Source organism: Myotis myotis, unplaced genomic scaffold (assembly GCF_014108235.1).
Source record: "Myotis myotis isolate mMyoMyo1 unplaced genomic scaffold, mMyoMyo1.p scaffold_m19_p_18, whole genome shotgun sequence".
In the NCBI taxonomy this organism is placed as follows: domain Eukaryota; kingdom Metazoa; phylum Chordata; class Mammalia; order Chiroptera; family Vespertilionidae; genus Myotis; species Myotis myotis.
In genome coordinates, this window is record NW_023416322.1 from 13,108,437 (window position 1) to 13,127,454 (window position 19,018).

Below are 19,018 nucleotides of genomic sequence, written 5' to 3' on the forward strand. Positions count from 1 at the left end.
ATGTCCTCATAATTCTCCAGTCTGCACAGAGTTCCTTTTTCCACTAGAGGGCGGTGTGCTCCAGCTTCAGTTTACCTGGTGCTTAGCAGGAAAATTTCACTGCTTCTGGTTGTACTCTTTTTAAAAAGGAGGAAAAAAAGAACTTGTTTCAATTCTTTATAATTCTGATGTTTCTGGAGATTTCTCAGTGTATGAAAGTGAAGCCCAAACCAAGAAGACAAGAAGCAGAGAGGTTTTCCACCCAGTTTGCCTTAATGAATTAGGAGGTTCCTGTATGGCTTCGCTGGATTGCAGTGTCTTGCTATTTGTTTGCAGGCTGTTCCCTTGACTTGAGTTTGTGCACGACACAGCACGTTCGTCCATGCACGTGCACATGCAGACACACACGCAGACACACACACGCAGACACACACACGCGCACACACAATGTGGCATGTGTGCAGCTGTGGCAGGAAGGACCAGGGCTCTGCTGCAGCCACACGCCTCCAGCACACCTCCTGGACCCGGGACTGCAGTGTGTGTGGCAGAGCTGTGCCGTGCGGTCCCCGGGCCCAGTGCTCAGTACCCCACCCTCTTCGGTCGTTCCTGGGGCAGTGTTGCCTTTGGCTTGAAGTTGGGGCTGCTGTTTGCATCTAATGTGTGTGACTCTGCCCCTTGGTTCTACTCTAGATCAGCATCGTTTCGTGATTAAGTTTGAGTCGCACACTCTTTTTTTTAAAATGTGTTTTTTAAATATATTTTATTGATTTTTTTACAGAGAGGAAGGGAGAGGAATAGAGAGTTAGAAACATCGATCAGCTGCCTCCTGCACACCCCCTACTGGGGATGTTCGTTCCCGCAGTACATGCCCTTGCCTGAAATCGAACCTGGGACCTTTCAGTCCGCAGGTCGATGCTCTATCCACTGAGCCAAACCAGTTAGGGCGAGTCACACACTCTTTCTGGTTTTCCTGTGATTGTTCTGGGTCGCTCCTCTGTGGTTCTGTACTTCTGTTGGCTCAGTAGCATTGGTTCTCCTCGTTCTTGTCTGTGCACTCTGTGTCTTTTGGGTGATGTCAGTCTTTCTGGAAGCTTCATCACTACCCTTATACTGAGGTCTCCTGGGTCTTTATCTTCAACTTAGGGCCCTCTTGAGCACCACCCATACCCATCCAGCTTCCTACTGTATATCACATAGACACCCCAGACTCAAACTCCACCTCCTCATTCCTGTGTCATGGCACTCATCAGCACTATTGTAGTTTTTTTATTATTCTCTTACCTAGTGTACAGTGAGCCCCAGGAGGGCAAAAGACATGCCAGCCTTCTTCTGTTTCATTCCTAGCATCTCACACCCTGCTTGGTTATTATACGCCCTCAAAACGTATTTGAATGAAGATTTTATTATATTTTGTTTTATATCAGTTGAGTTGTTTGTCTTATAAACATACTTATTACTCTTACACGATTCCATTTTATAATCTTTTTAGCATTATCTCACATCATGAGGCCTTGATCACCATCAATGTGTGGAATGATCTGTTTAAAAAATTTTTTTTTTGCCCTGGCCAGTAGGGCTCATCCTATGCACTGAAAGGTTGTGGGTTCTATTCCCGGTCAGGGCACATACCCATCTTGTGGGTTCGATCCCCGTTCGGGGCACATGTGGGAGGCAACTGATCAATTTTCCTCTCTCACATAGATGTTTCTTTCTCTCTCCCTCTCCCTCTTTAAAATCAATAAAAACATATCCTCAAGTGAGGATTGGAAAACTATATATAAAAATATTTTAGCCCTGGCCAGCTTGGCTCGGTGGATAGAGCGTTGACCTGCGGACTGAAGGGTTGCGGGTTCATTTCCGGTCAGGGGCATATGCCTGGGTTGTGGGCTCAATCCCCAGTAGGGGGCGTGCAGGAGGCAGCCGATCAAACTCATCATTGATACTTCTATCTCCCTCTTCCTTCCTCTCTGAAATCAATAAAAATATATTTAAAAAATATTTTACCACCTGAACAAGTGGGGCATTTGCATTAACCCCTCCTGGGGGGTCCCTGTGCTGCAGGCTTTCTCTCTGGACACCTCTCCCTTTGTGAGCCTTATTCCACGTGGGAGGGGACATTTCCAGCAGCCCCACCACGGATTTCCAGGAACTCAGCCCACCGACAGCTGGAGAGGGGGATCCAGGAGCCTGACGTTTCCATGCCCGTAGCTCAGTCCACAGGCGGCTTTTCCAGAACACATTCCAGTTTCTCTTAGTGCCTCTGCTATTAAGCCAACCAGTTTTATTTGGATTTGGAACTAATGGCCACTGTTTTTCTTGTCAGAACATGAAGAGCAATTGGACCAAGAATTTGACCTGGCGATTGGCACTTTGCTTGGAGGATTCAAGAAGGTACACAGTGGCTAAAGGATAAGCCTTCTCGGTTTTCCAGCTGGGTTCAGTATTTTGCATCCCCTTTGTCTTGGCACTGACCCAGGCGTAGTATTCGTCAGCACTTGGGAATGAGGGATCTTTCCTCCGTCCTGTAAAAGGTGTGAGTGCCGTGTTGGGTAAAGAACTCCCCGGGGTCTATATCTTCCTGTCCCCTGTTTTCTTCTCAAGACTCGAGAAATCTGATTGTCTGACCTTATCAGTGGGTACAAATTTCATCCTCGCAAAGCTCAGGCACTTTCTCCTGACCCAGCCGTATCTATTAGAATTAAATGTGGCCTCAGACATCCCTACAGCAACTGTTGGCAACTACATAGGAAATTCTTCCTTCCTGCCTCCAAGTGTCCCTGTGTGAATATCCCATGTCCTGCGTGGTTCAGGGTCCGGGCTCTGGAGAAGAGGCCACACGCAAATGACAGAGACGAGACAAGAAATAATAATTTGGAAATTGGGGGGCCAGGCGAGAGCCCATCCCAAGAGGAAGGATTCTGCTTGTGCTCAGGCCTTGCCATCCTTTTATTCAGTTTGGGGTACACCTATAGCCCTTAGGCAGGCAATTTCCAGTAACAGGCAGACTATCTTATCAGTAAGGATTTACATGACTATCTGCTGGGGAAGTTGCTTCAGCTACCATTATCTGGACTAAACAGTGGGTGCATAGCCCTGACCTTTGCCAGGGCTCAAGGGTCACCAGCATTCCTGGCTCCTTGTCCACACCTCTCTGCTAGTGAAGACAATAAGTCAGGGGTCCTCAAACTTTTTAAACAGGGGGCCAGTTCACTGTCCCTCGGACCGTTGGAGGGCCGGACTATAGTTTAAGAAAAAACTATGAACAAATTCCTATGCACACTGCACATATCTTATTTTGAAGTAAAAAAACAAAACGGAAACAAATACAACATTTGTATTTGCATGTGGCCCGCGGGCCGTAGTTTGAGAACCCCTGCAATAAGTGGCTCCCCACATCCCTGAAGCTTTGAGGGTTCTTCTGCCTCATCCTTAGGAGGGTGTTGGAGCTGGAGAAAATTTCGAACCCACCACATATGTTGAACACCACTCCTTTCATCTGTAAATTCTCTTTAAAAAAAAAAAAATAAATGTATTGGGGTAACATTGGTTAATAACATTATATACATTTGAAAGAATGTGCACCCCAATGTTCATTACAGCGTTATTTACAAGATTTGGAAGCAGCCCAAGTGCCCATCAGTAGATGAGTGAATAAAACAGCAGGGGTATATTTACACAATGGGATACTACTCAGCCGTAAAAAAGAAGGAAATTTTACCCTTTCTGACAGCATTGATGGGCCTGGAGAACATTACGCTAAGTGAAATAAGCCAGTGAGAGAAAGACAGGTACCATATGACTTCACTCTTATGTGGGATCTAATGAACAAATTGAACTAACAAGCAAAAAAGAGTCAGACTCATAGATAGAGAGCGGGCTGACAGCTGTTTGGGGTGGGGGTGTGTGTGCTGGGGGTGGTGGTGGAGGGATTGAGCAAAAAAAAAAACCAAAAAAACTCACTGACATGAACCATAGTGTGGTGATTGCGGGGGCATGGGGGTGGGTGGAGGTGGAAGAGGGTATAGGGGGATAAATGGTGATGGCAAAAATAAAATAATTAAATGTATTGAAGTAAAATTGGTTAATAACATGATATACATTTCAAGTCTCCATAATAAATGTATACCCCATTGAGCGCTCACCACCTAAAGTCTAGTCTCCTCCCTCACCGTATGTTTGACCCACTTTACCCTCTATTTATTCCTAACATTCCTCATGCTAATAAACTCTCCTGTGCAGCTTTAGATGCCAGTATTGAAGTTATCTGAATTGTAACTGTGTCTCAGACCAGCTTTCTGATTAGGATCCGTCTAATGCTAACTCACTGCTACTGGGCTGTGGGCTCCCCATTTGGGCACATTCGGTGTGAAGAACATCCCCGGGAGGGGGAAGAGTTAACTTTTACAACGTGTCCCATACCAGTGATCTGACAGGTGGGACTCGGAGAGAAGAAGGAGCAGAGGTTATTCCAGGCTAGAGGGTTGAGCCGTAACTTGGAGCTGAAATTTAGAGAGACTTGGAGGCGGGGAAACCACTTCCTTCTCTCACATTCCCTAAAAGCGGTGCCGTTCAACATTCTTCACAAGGTTATCACTTTTAAAAATCATGTCATGACAGTTGCTGTCTCTGTTAGAAAGAAAGTAGAAGCAGCTGCAGATAAGAGTGAGCGCCCGGCGCCCCTGGGAGATGTGAAGGGTGGCCTCTGTGGGCGGGGAACTGACTGAAGCCACTGTCAGGCTGACAGTCGCTGCTAAGCGCCACGTGGGTGAGTTGTCCAGCATGACTTTACACCCAGGTGTCATGAAGGCAAATCTCAGGCCCAATTCGGTCACCCATGTAGATAGACATTCACGAGGCCAGTAGCCGAAACCAGCTCAGGCCGACCTGCCCTGCTCCTGTGGGGCACTGCCTCACATGGAAGGAAGTGGGCGGAGCTCCAGGCCACGTGACAACTGCCAGCCCTGGCCACCAGCACTGAAACTGGAGAAGTGCTCTATTTTAGAAGGTGTCTTTTTTTTTTTTTTTTAAATATATTTTATTGGTTTTTCACAGAGAAGAAGGGAGAGAGAGGGTCAGAAACATCGATCAGCCTCCTCCTGCATACCTCCCACTGGAGATGTGCTCACAACCCAGGCACACGTCCCTGACCGGAATCGAGCCCGGTTTCGTGGGAGGTGTCTTTTTTTAGAACCATAAGATTAGCCCTGCCAAGGCAAGGCCTCAAAAAATTGAGTATAAACTCAGAATTGTTCCTCTCCACGGAAATCTTTAGTAAAAGGCGAAAGATTTATGCGATCTGAAGAGAAACCAGAGTATGCTTTCCTTCTCCCAAATTCCCTCCTCCAGTAACTACAACTCCTAGTTCAGTTATGGTGACGTTTTAGGGTTGGAGGTACTTTCTGCCTAAAGTTTGCACAAGAAGTTTTTCAAATAAGTTTCTTGCATTTAGAAATGACAAGTTAAAAAAAAGTCTTTTAAACTTGAAAAAGATTGTACTCTGTGCAGGGTATTATGGGTATGCAAATGAGCCGGAGTCATCACCCTTGAGATGCTACAGATACCTTAGTAGTCACTGGGTGGCTCTGGAGCCACCATTAGAGGGCGAAGCAGAGGTCAGGCCGACTGGGCCCTAAACCTCATTCTGGCTCAACCACCGGAACTGGTTTTATTCCTTCTGTATATTGGGACTCTGGGTGCGGTCCTCTCCCCTCCTTTTCCCAACCTCCAACAATTAAGACAGAACCACAGAGTTCCCTCTCGTTCATGAAGGCAAACCTCAGACCCAGTTTCAACCACTGAGACACACTGGCTGGGTTTTATTTTTATTTTATTTTATTTTTTGCTTGCGTATGGATGGCCACTTGTTATAGCACTTTTTGTTGAAAAGATGATTCTCCCATTGAATTGTTTTTGCACCTTTGTCAAAAATCAGTTGACCAGACTTGTGTGGCTCTATTTTGGGGTTCTTGTTGCTTTCTTTTGATTGATGTTTGTGGAGTATGTATCCTTCTGCATCCTTTTACTCTCAGCCTACCTATATTGTTGTATTTAAAGTGAATTTCTTACAGACAGCATAGAGTTGGATCATTTCTTAAAAATCCGTTCCGCCAATCTGCCTTTTAATTGGTACATGTAAATTGACTAGGGTTCATTCGGCTTCTTGAATCTGTAGGTTTATGCCTTTTGCCAGATTTGCAAAATTTTTAGCCGTTATTTCTTTGAATATTTTTTTCAGCCCCATGTTTTTTCTCCTCTTCCTTTTTTTTTTTAGGATTTCACGAATCACATGAATGTTAGATATTTATAATTGTACCACAGATTTCCGAGGCTCTGTTTATTTATGTTTTCAGCCTACTTTTTTTCTGTTATTCAGATTGTGTGATTTCCATTGACTCGTCTTTAGGTTCGGTGCTTCTTTCCTGAGTCATCTACCTCTGCTAGTAAGCCTATCCAGTGAGCTATTTTATTTATTTTATTTCATTGTCATTCCTCAAGTCCTGAGGTCCCTAGCCAGTCTGTCTTCTTTCTGCCATCTTTTGGGGTCTTCCTCTGTTTATCTTATAATTACACTCAGGGCTTTTAGCTGTCCTTGGTGGGAAGGTTAGGGAGAATGGTGTTTATTATATCTCGCCGGGAACCAGAAGTCTCTGCGTTGACGTATTTTAAAGTTAGTTTCCGACATCATAGAAAAGACAAGTTATTTTAATAACAAACGGGTACGTTTCTGCAGAGAGATGGCAGAGGCAGTGTGCTGCGGGCGATGGAGGCTGGAGGCATGGTGAGCCTTGTTCTTGTTCTTGGTGGTTTCCGTCCGCAGCCTTGGCGGCACCTTAGCTCCCACCATGGCTGACTCTCCGAAGAGGTGCTGGGGTGGGCATGCGTAGAGAACCCACACGCTGCTCCTCCGTGTTTCTCCTTTACTCGCACACTCTACTGCCAACACCAGTTGTGTGGGGGGCTTCCCTACACCAGGCAATTCTGCGGCACCAGCTGGGTGTCCTGCAGTTCAACTCAATAGCTGACACTCTCCCTGGAGATGGCCTCAGATCCCACAGGTGAAGGGCTCAGTCCTACAAGATGCTCCCACCACCCTGCCTTCGGATGCCAACTGCACGTCCAGGTGGTACCCATGGCCCTTCCTCAGGGCCAGTTACTGTGCTAGAGTGGCTCACAGGACTCAGGAAAGCGTTTTACTTCCTGTTTAACCATTTATTATAAAAGGATGCGATAAAATATACGGATGATCATCTGGGTGGGAGAGATGCACAGGGTGAGGTGTGTGGGAGGGGTGCCGAGCCTCCAGGCCCTCTCTAGGCCTCCCACTCTCCCAGTACCTCCACCTGTTCACCAGCCCGGGAGCTCTCTGAACCCTGCATTTTGGGGACTTTTATGCACTTTATCACGAGGCATGACCAATCCATTAACTCTATTTCAACCCCTCTCCCCTTTCAGAAGAATGGAGTGTGGCACTGAAAACCCCAAGCTTCTACCCATGGCTTGATCTTTCTGGCGAATAGCCCCATCCAGGAGCCCACCCAGACTCACCTCATTCCAACAAAACACAGTGTATCACCCAGGAAATCCCAAAGGGCTTAGGAGAACAAAAGATGCTCCTATTGCTCTCGTCACAGGAAATTCCAAGGGTCTGAGGAGCGCGGTGCCAGTCATCAGGGGCACCAGTATACATATTTCCTATTATTTCACAGGGAGCTCTCTCTTTGAGAGCTCCGATAGCTAGCTGATGGGTCAAGGGGACAGACTGAAATGATGTGTGGGAGAGTTCTTTCACGTACTCTGCCCACTTTCCTGGTCTTCCACCCAGTGTGTAAGATTCAAGGAGAAAAATGGTATCTGTGCCCCTGGTTGCTGTGCTCAGTGGTTAGAGCTTAGGCCCAAGCATGAAAGGGTTCCTGGGTTTGATTCCTAGTCAAGGGCATGTACCTGGGTTGCAGGTTTGGTCCCCGGCCCCAGTTTGGGCATGTGCTGGAGGCAACCAATCCATGTGTCTCTCACATTTCCCTCCCACTCTCCCTCCCTCCCTCCCTCCCTCCTTCCCTCCCTCAATCCCTCCTTTGCTCCCTCCCTTTTACTTTGTCTTAAAATCATTGGGAAAAATATCCTCAGGTGAGGATTAAGGACAACAAAAACGATGGTATCTGAGATTATGAAGAGCTCCCCTCTTCTCCCCCTGGACGGATGGCAAGAATGTTAGCTTTTCCTTTCTCTCTTTTATCACTCACCTCTGCCTCGGGGACCTTCAACATTTTGGGATTCCATCTGGAGTTCCAGTTTCTCGTGTTCGCCCGCTGCAGAGATGTTATATGTAAACTAGTTTTCTTGAGTGTGTGAAGACTTTCTAGGCAGAAAGCAGATTCTCTTGAGTGTGAGGACCATTTCGGAACCATGGTCCCCAAAGGCCTGGGAACCATTTTTTCTCCATGTTACTGTGACTCTCTTAGTCTTTCTGTATTCTGCAGAAGTGACGCGAATGGGATGTAGGATTTATTAGCATGGTTTGTAGCTGGGGAATCTTACAAGGTTATGTCATTTGCTATCTAGTCATCACATTCTGTTACAGTTTTGGGGGGGTCAGGATCCCTAACTTATTGAATAGTCTTATTAACTGTTTGCACCTCATTTCTCCATATATGTACCTTGTAGAAAATGTGTTTTTTTCCTGGTTTGAGGATCTGGGGAAAATACTGTCTTTTTTTGTGCCTTTGCCTTCATACTAGAATTTAGTATTTCTCTTTTAGAATGTGATTCATCTTTTGTAAGCTCTAGGAAGAAAGGGAGAAATGTGGAATAGGCAAAACAGGGAGACAGAATCTGTACTTGCTCAAGTATATGCATATGTCTGGCATAATCTGGAGTGAATTCTAGGAGATAGGTAGGTAGTGGTGTAGCCAGAGGAAGTCACTGAGTTTAGGTTGGCAGTTAGGTTGAAGAGATTCAGAGACCTTCCCCACATCAATTAGGCTCTCTTGATTTAACTAAGTCCTCGAGAAGTTTTCTCTTTCCTCCTTCTACAAAACACCTCCCTGCTCCCTTTCTACCCTGGGCTGATTTGCGGGCCCTTTATGAGGGCCCTTTAAGAGACTGGGATGGTATGTGCCCTTATGCTAGCCCTGTCGGTGGCATCCTGACCCCCGTGAGCATCTTCTTCACCTTCACCTGTACAGGATGGGGAAGACACTTAAGCAGAGATTTTGTTATTTACACGGGGGGCAAAAAGTTTCATTAATGAAAACATTTTGTCTTTGAGGAAATGTTGGCTGGGGAAGGAGTGTTGTCTCCGAAAATTGTGAGCAGTAAACTATTTTAGTTCAACTTATTTTAGAAAGAGCAAGGCATCTGTTGAAAGAAAAGCAAACTCTTGCAATAATTGCTACATGAATCATTGGGCTGAGTTCACCCAGAGAGCAGCGCTGCTCCTGTGCAGAATTCATGTAAATACGCCCTCCGTTTCCCTCTCCTTGGGAGATTTATAGGCCATTAAGGCGAGCATGCTGCCTCTGAAAGCGCGGGGAAATGTTTCCGGATTCAAGTACCTTGTAAAGGTTTCCTCGGAGCCTTGTGAACAGATTACTGTTGCTCAGTGTGACTGGGAATTAGGTCTGGTCTCAAAGTAAGTACTATGCACATGATGTCATTTCGGAAATAGATAACACAAAAATGTCTAGTACTTCCGTTGTGTTTCTTTTGTTATTGTTGCAAAACTCCGGTTACAAGGATGAGGAAAACAGTAAATCCGTTCGTCTCCGCACTGCCTGCTCTGTCTGAGGGGAAAAGAGGCATGCCAGTGAAAAATGCTGCCTGACAGTCAGTAAGGTGGGTCCTCTTCTGCTGGGTTTGAACCGCACACCTAGGTTCACTGGTGCCTCCACGATCCAGTTCCAGAGCATCCCTCGGACTGACCCAGCTGCTGTCTTCCTCCTTTTCATTTTCTTCCACTGAACAGACTTATTTCAGAAGTTGTCTACAAAGTGAATTCTTTTCATAATGCTTCTTTTTTTAAAATTTTTTTAAAATATATTTTATTGATTTTTCACAGAGAGGAAGGGAGAGAGAGAGAGAGAGAGTTAGAAACATCGATGAGTGAGAAACATCGATCAGCTGCCTCCTGCACATCCCCCACTGGGGATGTGCCCGCAACCCAGGTACATGCCCTTCACCGGAATCAAACCCGGGACCTCTCAGTCCACAGGCCGACGCTCTATCCACTGAGCCAAACCGGTTTCGGCTTCATAATGTTTCTATTGTGAAACTAAAGCTGGATTGCAATCAGAAGAAAAATTCTTTCCAAAGTATGTTGATCAAGTTTCCACAGAGACAACAGATTCCTCTCCAGCCAGTTTAAACAGAAAGGAATTTATTGTGGGGATTTCAGGAGCTCTCAGAATAGTAAAAAAAACTGTGGGGACCCGCACTAAAGTGAGCTTCCAGGAGCCATTCCCAGAGTAGCCTGCACCACGGGGCTGCTGCCCAGTTCACGGCTTGGGAACTCCCCAAACTGCCCCTCCAGGAAGCTGTGCACTGCCGGCCTGCCTGGGCCTCGCGTCTCGGCCACCATTCTTTCAGGAGAGTCTCACAGCCCATGTTTCTTTAGGTTCTTTCGCCTTCAGCCTTCAACGTCTTCCTGTGTTCACCAGAAGCAAGGTCATATGACATGTGCAGACGTGCTAGCTGCAGGGGATTCTGGGCAATGTAGTTTTCTGCTTTCCAACCACTAATGTATAGGAAGTCGTTCCAGCAAGGGGTTGGAGTGTTGACCGAGTCAAGTGGTGGTGTCTGCCACATGGAGCAGACCTGCCTTTTGCTAGTATTTTGAGGAGAAGGGTACGATGGTTGTTTCCTATGGCATTTCAGATGTTGCAGTCTTTCTGTTATCTATGGATTCACTCCTTTTGAGTCTATGCTTCCTAGAACCTTTATCTTTTCTTTGTTTTTAAAATATGTTTTTATTGATTTTAGAGACAGAGGAAGGGAAAGGGAGAAAGAAACATCAATGATGAGAGAGAGAAACATTATCCATCGGCTGCCTCCTGCATGCCCCCCACCAGGGATCAAGCTTGAAACCCAAGCATGTGGCCTGACCTGGAATCAAACAGGTGACCTCTCAGTGCACAGGATGGCGTCCAATGAACTGAGCCGCACCAGCTAGAGCCATACTCCGTATTGTATCACAGGAACACAGACTTTGCAGCCTGAGGACCTGGGTTTTGAACTTGGGCTTTGCCATGATTGGCTGGGAGACTTTGGGCATGATATTTAACCTCTCTGAGGGTAGTTTTCTTACCCCGAGGTGGGCAGACTATACCGTGCAGTAAATCCACACACGGTGGTAGGTTCTTCCCATTTCTGGGGAAGAGGGCAGGCCGGATGAGTGGGGAACTTTCTGGAACAGAGCAGGCTGCCAGTGTGGGTGGGAACCTGGAGACCTGTCTTGGTCACGAGGTGGTGAGCAGGGAGATCAGCCCTCTCTTGAACGGTCACAGGCAGTCAAGGCTCAGAATTCCTGGGCGTGGGTGACCCACACCCTTCGTATTTCTTTCCTTTAGCCTGGAAAATAAGTGTTTTCACTTTCTGAAAGGAATCTTAGACATTGCACTAGTTCAGACCTTCATTTGCCACACAGGACAGCAATGAGACCAGCCACGCTGGAGGGGCGAGTGTATGTGGGTAGGCAGAAGTTAAGTGCCTGGTCGGTTTACACAGCGACAGACACGTGACTAGAACTTGGGCCACCTGATTCCACTCCCCCGCCACTTTTTAAAAATATATATTTTTATTGATTTTAGAGAGGAAGGGAGAGGGAGAGAGATAACTAAGCTGAGATAAGCTCAGTTCATGACTTACACTGTCTGTGTGATGCTGGGTAACAACTGAATTCTTTAACCCGTTTCATTGTTTATAAAATGGGAATAATGATCGTTTCTATCCTGCAGAGAGTCCTGGGAATCAGCTTTAACAAAGACACTTATTTGGAGAACAGCAGTGAGACCAGCCACGCTGGAGGGGAGAGTGTATGTGGGTGGGGGTTCGGTGGGGTCAAGGATGGGAGTGTTATGTAAATCATCATGGATCGGCTGCCTCCTGCATGCCCCCCACCGGGGGTCAAGCTTGTAGAGTTTGGACTCCCATTGGCCTTCTTTCTACTTGGTTTATTCGCTGGAGTTTGTGTTCTGCCTCAGAATGTACTGGAACCTTTCTGATCAATTCTGCTTTTGGCCCATGTAGGACCAGACCGACTTTGAGTGGAGCTTCTGGATGGAGTGGGGGAAGCAGCGGCTGGTGTGGCTCCTCCTCGGCCACTTGGCTGTGTCGCAAATGGCCAACCAGATTGCAAGGAAGGTAGGACTCTGCACCGTTTCCTTTTAAGCCTCTTTCTCCTTTGCTTTTTGTGAAGGGCCCTGAGCTAAGAATCAGTAGACACGGATATGAGCCTGGGAGAGATGAGAACGAATTCTTAATGATCGATCAGACATTTGAGATACAGGGGTAACACGTCCTTATCCCATATGTACTTCCTTCAAGTCATTTTCCAAACCAATGAATGAAAAGGTTTGGAAGTAAAACTATAGTTATCAACATGGATGAATTTCTGGATTATGACATTGAGCTAATCGGGTAAGTTGTAGCGGAATCTGTCAGAGCTCAGAAGTGTGCAAACTAGATTCACACTTGCAAATTTACAAAGAGAGATAAGATAATACAAAATCAACGTAAAACTCAGGACAGTGGTCACGGCTGGTTAGGGAGGGATGTAGAAAGAATTGGGCTGGGGTTGGGGAGTGGGGGGTAGATACCCAGAGCCCACCAAAGCACTGAGAGCCTTGTTTTTCTTAAGCTGCTGGTGGGTGTGCGGTGCTATTTCATTATTCTTCGTTCGCCTTACAAACGTCACAGATATTTTTTTCTGTGTGTATGAGATTTGATATATATATATATTTAAATATACTTTATTGGTTTTTTACAGAGAGGAAGGGAGAGGGATAGAGAGTTAGAAACATCGATGAGAGAGAAACATCGACCAGCTGCCTCCTGCACACCCCCTACTGGGGTTGTGCCCACAACCAAGTACATGCCCTTGACCAGAATCGAACCCCGGACCCTTCAGTCCACAGGCCGACTCTCCATCCACTGAGCCAAACCAGTTAGGGCGAGATTTGATATATTTTTAATTGATCACATGAGTAGAAGGCTAGGCGAGGTTGCCTTGGGCACACTGAATTCTTCATGTTTCCCCCCCCCCCCCCCCCCGCCATGTTTCAGGACCCCCGTGTCCCGTCTGGTCGGCCTCCTTTGCTTCCCTCTTGTTCTTGCTACTACTTGTTTGTGACTCATAGATGAGTGTTACTCTAGCTTTCTTCATTGTGACCCCCCTCCAGGAGCCTTTTCAGCTGTTTTCCTAATTGTCACTGCTCTATGAAATCTGAACCACAGATGTACTGCATACCTGTTTATGTACTGTATGCATGCTTTTTATTTATAAAGAGTACGTTTTTCTTCAAGAACCAATTCCCCCTCCACTGGAGGGGCTGTAACCCCCATTGAGGATGTGAAATGTAGATGAACTCTAGGTTCTTGGCTGGGTGCTCCTCCCCCTTTCCAAACTTCCTCAGTTTCCAACTCCTCCCTTACCATCATCAAAAATGTTAGGTCTCCAAGGGAGGAAGGAGGCCAGAGTGATGAGGGATTACAAATTTACTAAATCATCCATCCACACACCAGGCTGGCTCCAGCACCCGGTGACGGGAGTCAGCGGCTTTTAAAGGACTTTTGGCGGGCTTTTTTCTGGGCGGAGACTTCTTTACGCATACCCGGAGGGGAGATAATGGAATGTGGTCACCACAAGTGAAATGTGGTCTTCAGCAAAGGGAATGTCCATAGTGCAGTGACCTGAAAAGCCAGTCCCCGGGGGAGGGGTATAAATTCAATTGTTCAATCAAACCTAACAAAAAAATTAGTATGATTCTCGTGGTTCAGTATATAGATGTCCCTCTGTTTAATTTGCTTGCAACTTTGAGCTAAGACTCTTACCATCTTGGGAGGCAGTATTGAATGTGGTTAGGAGCACCTGGCTGGCTCCCAGCTTTGCGGGTTTTAAGCTATGCAGCCTTCAGCAAGTTAGTTAATACCTTTGAATTCATCTCCTCATTTGTGCAACAGGGATGGTAGCACTTGCTTCTTGGGGTAGTGCTGAGGGTCTGATGTTTTTCAAGGCGATGCTTGCTTTAGGATGACAGCCGCGCAAGAGGCAGTGGCTGCTGTTATCCGCTGGCGTTTAGCATGTGCTGAGACTGTCATCTGCGTGTGCTCCTGGGAGCAGTCCTCTCCACGGTGTTCAAGAAAGGAGGCGACGGTCCTGAGATCCCCAGTCTCTGAGGGCAGAGGCTGTCTGTGCAGTCATGCCAACACTCCTCTCATGAATGCCCTTCTCCAGCCCTGTTTCACGTGTGTGCTGGGTGCTGGGGAAGGGATGGGGAGACACGCCCCTTCCTTTGGAGAGCTGAGAGGTTACCTAGGAAACGAAACGCTGGTCTCAGTCTGGACCTCATGTGGTGGTGGGTTGGGTGCCATGCTGGGGGAAGGAGTGGGCCACCTCTGCCTTGCGGTGACAGGGAAGGCCTCCACGATGTGGCTTTGAGCTGGGGCTTGAAGGAAGTAGAGTTGTTTGCTTACTTCAGCTTGGCATCTCATTCTCAGGCAGGGTGCACAGGCAGACCTGTCTTAAAAATATATATGTATATATATTTCAGAGAGGAAGGGAGAGATAGAAACTCCAGTGATGAGAGAGAATCATTGATCGGCTGCCTCCTGAACACCACACTGCGGATCAAGCTCACAACCCCGGCATGTGCTCCATCCGGGAATTGAACCATGACCTTCTGGCTCATAGGTTGATGCTCAACCACTGGGCTGGACCTGTCATTTTATCTGCAGAACACATGTCATCCAAAGTTAGTAGGAGGTGGCTTTGCATTTTTCTTGGAATGAGACAGAGTTCACAGAGTCGTGTGTGTGTGCGTGTGTGCGTGTGTGTGTGTGTGTGCGTGTGTGTGTGTGTGTGTTTGCGTGTGTGCGTGTGTGCGTGTGTGTGTGTGCGTGCGTCCCGGCCCCTTTGGGACCACAGGTTTGACTTGTGGGACAGCTGGCGAGCAGGGCCGTGGCTGGGGCTGGGGCACAGTGCTTTCTTTGTGCGCGGCTGTTGTGCTTGGCCCTTAATGAGTATGAACCACAGCTTTGGCCCCACGAGCTCTATGCTTTCACCACCTGGGCGGAGAGTTCCAGATGGCCCTAATTCGGGTGGGTGTTTTGGTCCTTAGGGTGGAAGATTTTGGACCGGAGTTCGTTTATTTCCGAGTCCTTGGAGGCATCCTGAACTGTGACCAGCACTGTGCAGGGCCAGATGTTAGCGATTCTTGGTGTTACAGCCCTTAAACCCTGAAGGATGCTTCGCACCTCCATCTAATACCTAATCTCGTCTCTTCCCTTGCAAGCCCTGCCTCCTTCCAAAGAGAGGCAGCTTATTTTCAAAAGCGTAGCTTGCTTTCTTTCTTTTTTGCCATGACAAGCAATGAAACTTTCCGCTGAGCTCCTTGGCCGAGGTTAAAGGCCTTTTCTCTGGGCAGGGCTGTCTGGGTTTCGGTGACTGCGCCAGGGCCCGGTGCCCTGGGAGGGGCGGCTGAATAGCGGCTCTGGGCCCGGCTGTGGTTGGTTATGATTGGCGTGTGCGCTGGGCGGGCCAGACAGTTCCTCCTTTCTCCAACACCCCTGTGGCCTCACCACCACCTGAGACCATGTGCTCTCAGCCCTCAGAACGGAAAATAACCCTGCAGGAAGGTTCTGAGAAGGCCGCCCCGGGTGGGGGCTGCGGGTTGGGGCTGTTGCTAACCACAGAGCAGTTTTCCCTGTATCTGAACCCACATCATTAGCATCCGGGCCCGGCCCGCTGAGCTCATCGGCCACAGGACTGAAGGCGTGTTGGCTGAGATGAGTAAAGTAACCTCAGGAGGGCCGCGGGGGAACAGGCGCTCCTCCCAGCTGGTTACCGAAACCGCACCCCTAATAGGGATCCCAGGCACTAGTGGCTCTCCTGGAACCAGGCTCTTCCTCCTCCATCAGTGCAGATCCAGGAAGGGATGCCCTCCCTCCAACCCCCTCCCGCCTTGCTCCCGGGAAAAGCAGGCTGTTAGGCAGCTGTTTGGGCTCTGGGATGGTTTTGTTTTCTCCCTGTTTGTGGCGATGTACAGACATGTTTTTCAGCAGCGGCTCCCCTTGATTATGTGATAAACTATGCCATGCATCAGGGTCACCGATTGACTCCTTTCATTTATTTCTCAAACAGTGCCCCACCCAGTGGTTTTCAGGCAGATGCGGGAGAATGAACACACAGCACAGTCTGGTACAGTTGCCAACAGGAGTCTTCACCGGGGCCTGGCATTTTCGTTTCTCCCGACGGAGATAATGAGGGAAACCACGCAGGCACATCCTGTTGTCCGTGCCCACAGCCCAGAAAAGCTAGAGCAGAAGAGAAGTAGGGATGGTGTGAGCGGGGGCACTGCCAGCCAGCTCTCCCTGCCTCCCTGTGAAGAACATCTGAAGACGGTAGATTTGCAGAAGGAAGGGGGGCCAGCCCCCCCTCTGTTCTCAGGGGCGCTGCTTTCAGCCTTGGGAATGTGCCAGCTCAACTGGTTTGTGCCCGGGAGACCTCACTGGGGCGGAAGGCCGCAGTTGTACAGCAGAGGTCTGCTCCCACAGGTGGGGGCCTGTGCCCTACCAGGTGCCAACTTGAGATTCCCCCCAACATAAAAGACCCCTGAGTGTGGGGAGCACACAGTAGGCGGTGAGGTGTGGAAAGACTCCCCTCTGTTTCAGGTGCATTGGCAAAGCAGCCTTTGTTTATCAGGGTAAGTGGTATAAGTAGAGACTTTAAAACTGTAGGATTTCACATTAGCGGACCGAAAAGTCCAAAATGTTGGTGCTGATTTCTTGTTATGTCTTAGTCATAACTACCAGGTTAAGTCCTAAGACTTGGGGAAGCATATTCATCCATCCATCCATCCATCCATCCATCCATCCATCCATCTTTGCATCCACCCGTCCACCCCTCCTATACATCCACCCATCCAGTATTTATGAAACACTTGCTATATGCTAGGTACCCATTGCGTTCTGGGTTTACATTATTATAACATGAACACGACAGGATATTAGTCTTCTAAGGGAGGCCATCAAGTAGAGCCAGCTTCCCTTGCCCCTTTTGAGAAATGGTTCAGTGTGGACACAGGGAGCAGGGGGAGTAGGGGAAGGTCGCCTCCCTACTTCAGTCTGGGCAGTAAGCCCTGTGTCCCCTCAGAAAGGCCATCGTATTCTTATTCTGGCTTCATCTCTTCTGCCAGAAAAACTGAGGACAGTTTTTAAACAATGCTTGTTAGGTTTTTTAGAAGTTTCTCCTCTGCCCCTGCTTACAGAACTCAACATGTCACTACCACGCATCCCAGCCAGTTCACACTTGGGCATTCGTTCCAGAGAAATGAACACTTATTTTTTACACTAAACCTGAACACAGATGTTCACATCAGTTGTACTTATGATGGCCCCAAACTGGAAATAGCCCAGATGTCCCTCAGCGGGTGAATGGTGAAGCAAATGGTGTTACGTCCACATCATGGGATGCTATGCAGCAACAGGGGAGCCAAGCTTTGGTGCCTGCAGCAACGTGGATGGATCTCCAGGGACTTATGCTGGTTACGTGCTGTGTAACTTTTGAAATGAGGCATGGAGGGCTACTCACCCTATATCAGGATTTTAGTGGAGTTTTGTGGATGGGATTACAATCACAGTTTTAAAAAATTTATCTTTGTTGTTGAACGTTATACAGATGTACCCTCCCCCACCCCAGCATCAGCCCCCTTCTGGCCCACGCCCTCCCCCTGGCCCCAGGCCTTCACCACATACTGTCCGTGTCCATGCATTTTTATAGACAAAGTATGAAAATCAGTATCTTAGAGGTGCTTCTTTTGCATTGTCCACATCTTTTCCTTTTCCTCGCCTGTTCGCCGTGAACATATGTAGTAGGTTTGCCTTTACCCCTGGGTGAGCATGGATGGGCGGTATGAGGGTTTGTAGAGAACACGAGGTGAACGAGAGCATTTTCTGTGAAGTCTTAGAGAGAACGACCTCAGATGTCGCCTGCCTGGACTGTTTGGCAGGAGGGAGACAGAGGGGGATGGAATTTGGGACCAGCTCACGTGCCCCTAGGTAGCCTCGGTGAGCACGGGAACTCATCAGAGATCTCTCGAGCACATGGGGTTTGCACAGCACTATGAAGTATTTCCTGAAGGTTCGGTCAGCGTTTCCAAGTTGAAGCAGCTTAAGTCTGTGGTTTAATTCCCAAACGAATCCCAGAAAACAGGCTTTTTCCAAATGGATCAAATAGCACTTAATAAAAATGTGGCTGTGTATATGTGCATGTACGTAGCATGAAACAATCCCAAGGGGTAAATAATGCTGCTCTAGGTCATGCTGCAAAAGAACCTTTTTTTTTTTTTTTTTTTCATTTGTTGTGACTACTTCTTAAAACACTCTTGGCGACCTTGTTTCTTATACTTGCACTCTGCCCAGAGGTGAGTGTTTGGGGGAAAGTTTGAAGCAAATTTATGTGGCTGTTTCCTGTGGGCGGTAGGATGGAAAAATAGTAAAAATGAACTGCAGATTTCTCTGATTTTCTTGGAACTTAAAAGTGGCTGACATAATCGCTCATTTAAAACATTCTCTCTTGAGCTGGAGTATAGGTTTAGGAAAAATTGTACTTCAGCAATTTTTTTTTTTTTGGAAGAGTTAGCATCTAAAGATGGGATTTACAATTTACAGCCCACATCTGCCTTTCCCTTCAAGGAGGCTTTTTGTTTTTACAAGAAGACATTCCTGGAAACCATATTTTATATGCACGCTGAAAAGACACATCCTATTTCCCTATAGGATAACAACTGAAATTTCTACTGTTCGTACTGTGTATGCAGAGACCACTGTA

The 19,018-nt window shown here is 47.5% G+C and overlaps 1 protein-coding gene and 1 non-coding gene across 5 annotated transcripts in view; one reads left to right on the forward strand and one right to left on the reverse strand.

Moving 5' to 3' along the window:
* Positions 1-19,018, forward strand: part of HHAT (hedgehog acyltransferase) — a 162,608-nt gene that overhangs the window by 13,440 nt on the left and 130,150 nt on the right. For 2 of the 4 annotated variants that reach the window (XM_036343692.1, XM_036343694.1), the window contains exons 3-4: positions 2,303-2,370; positions 12,220-12,333. In XM_036343692.1, the coding sequence (XP_036199585.1) occupies positions 2,303-2,370; positions 12,220-12,333 (182 nt within the window). Of the gene's footprint in view, positions 1-2,302; positions 2,371-11,927; positions 12,006-12,219; positions 12,334-19,018 lie in introns of all 4 variants that reach the window. The other 2 variants (XM_036343691.1, XM_036343693.1) reach the window with 2 other exon arrangements.
* On the reverse strand, positions 5,180-5,295 carry LOC118673867. The gene has a single exon (XR_004973520.1). It is a non-coding gene; the product is annotated as a U5 spliceosomal RNA (small nuclear RNA).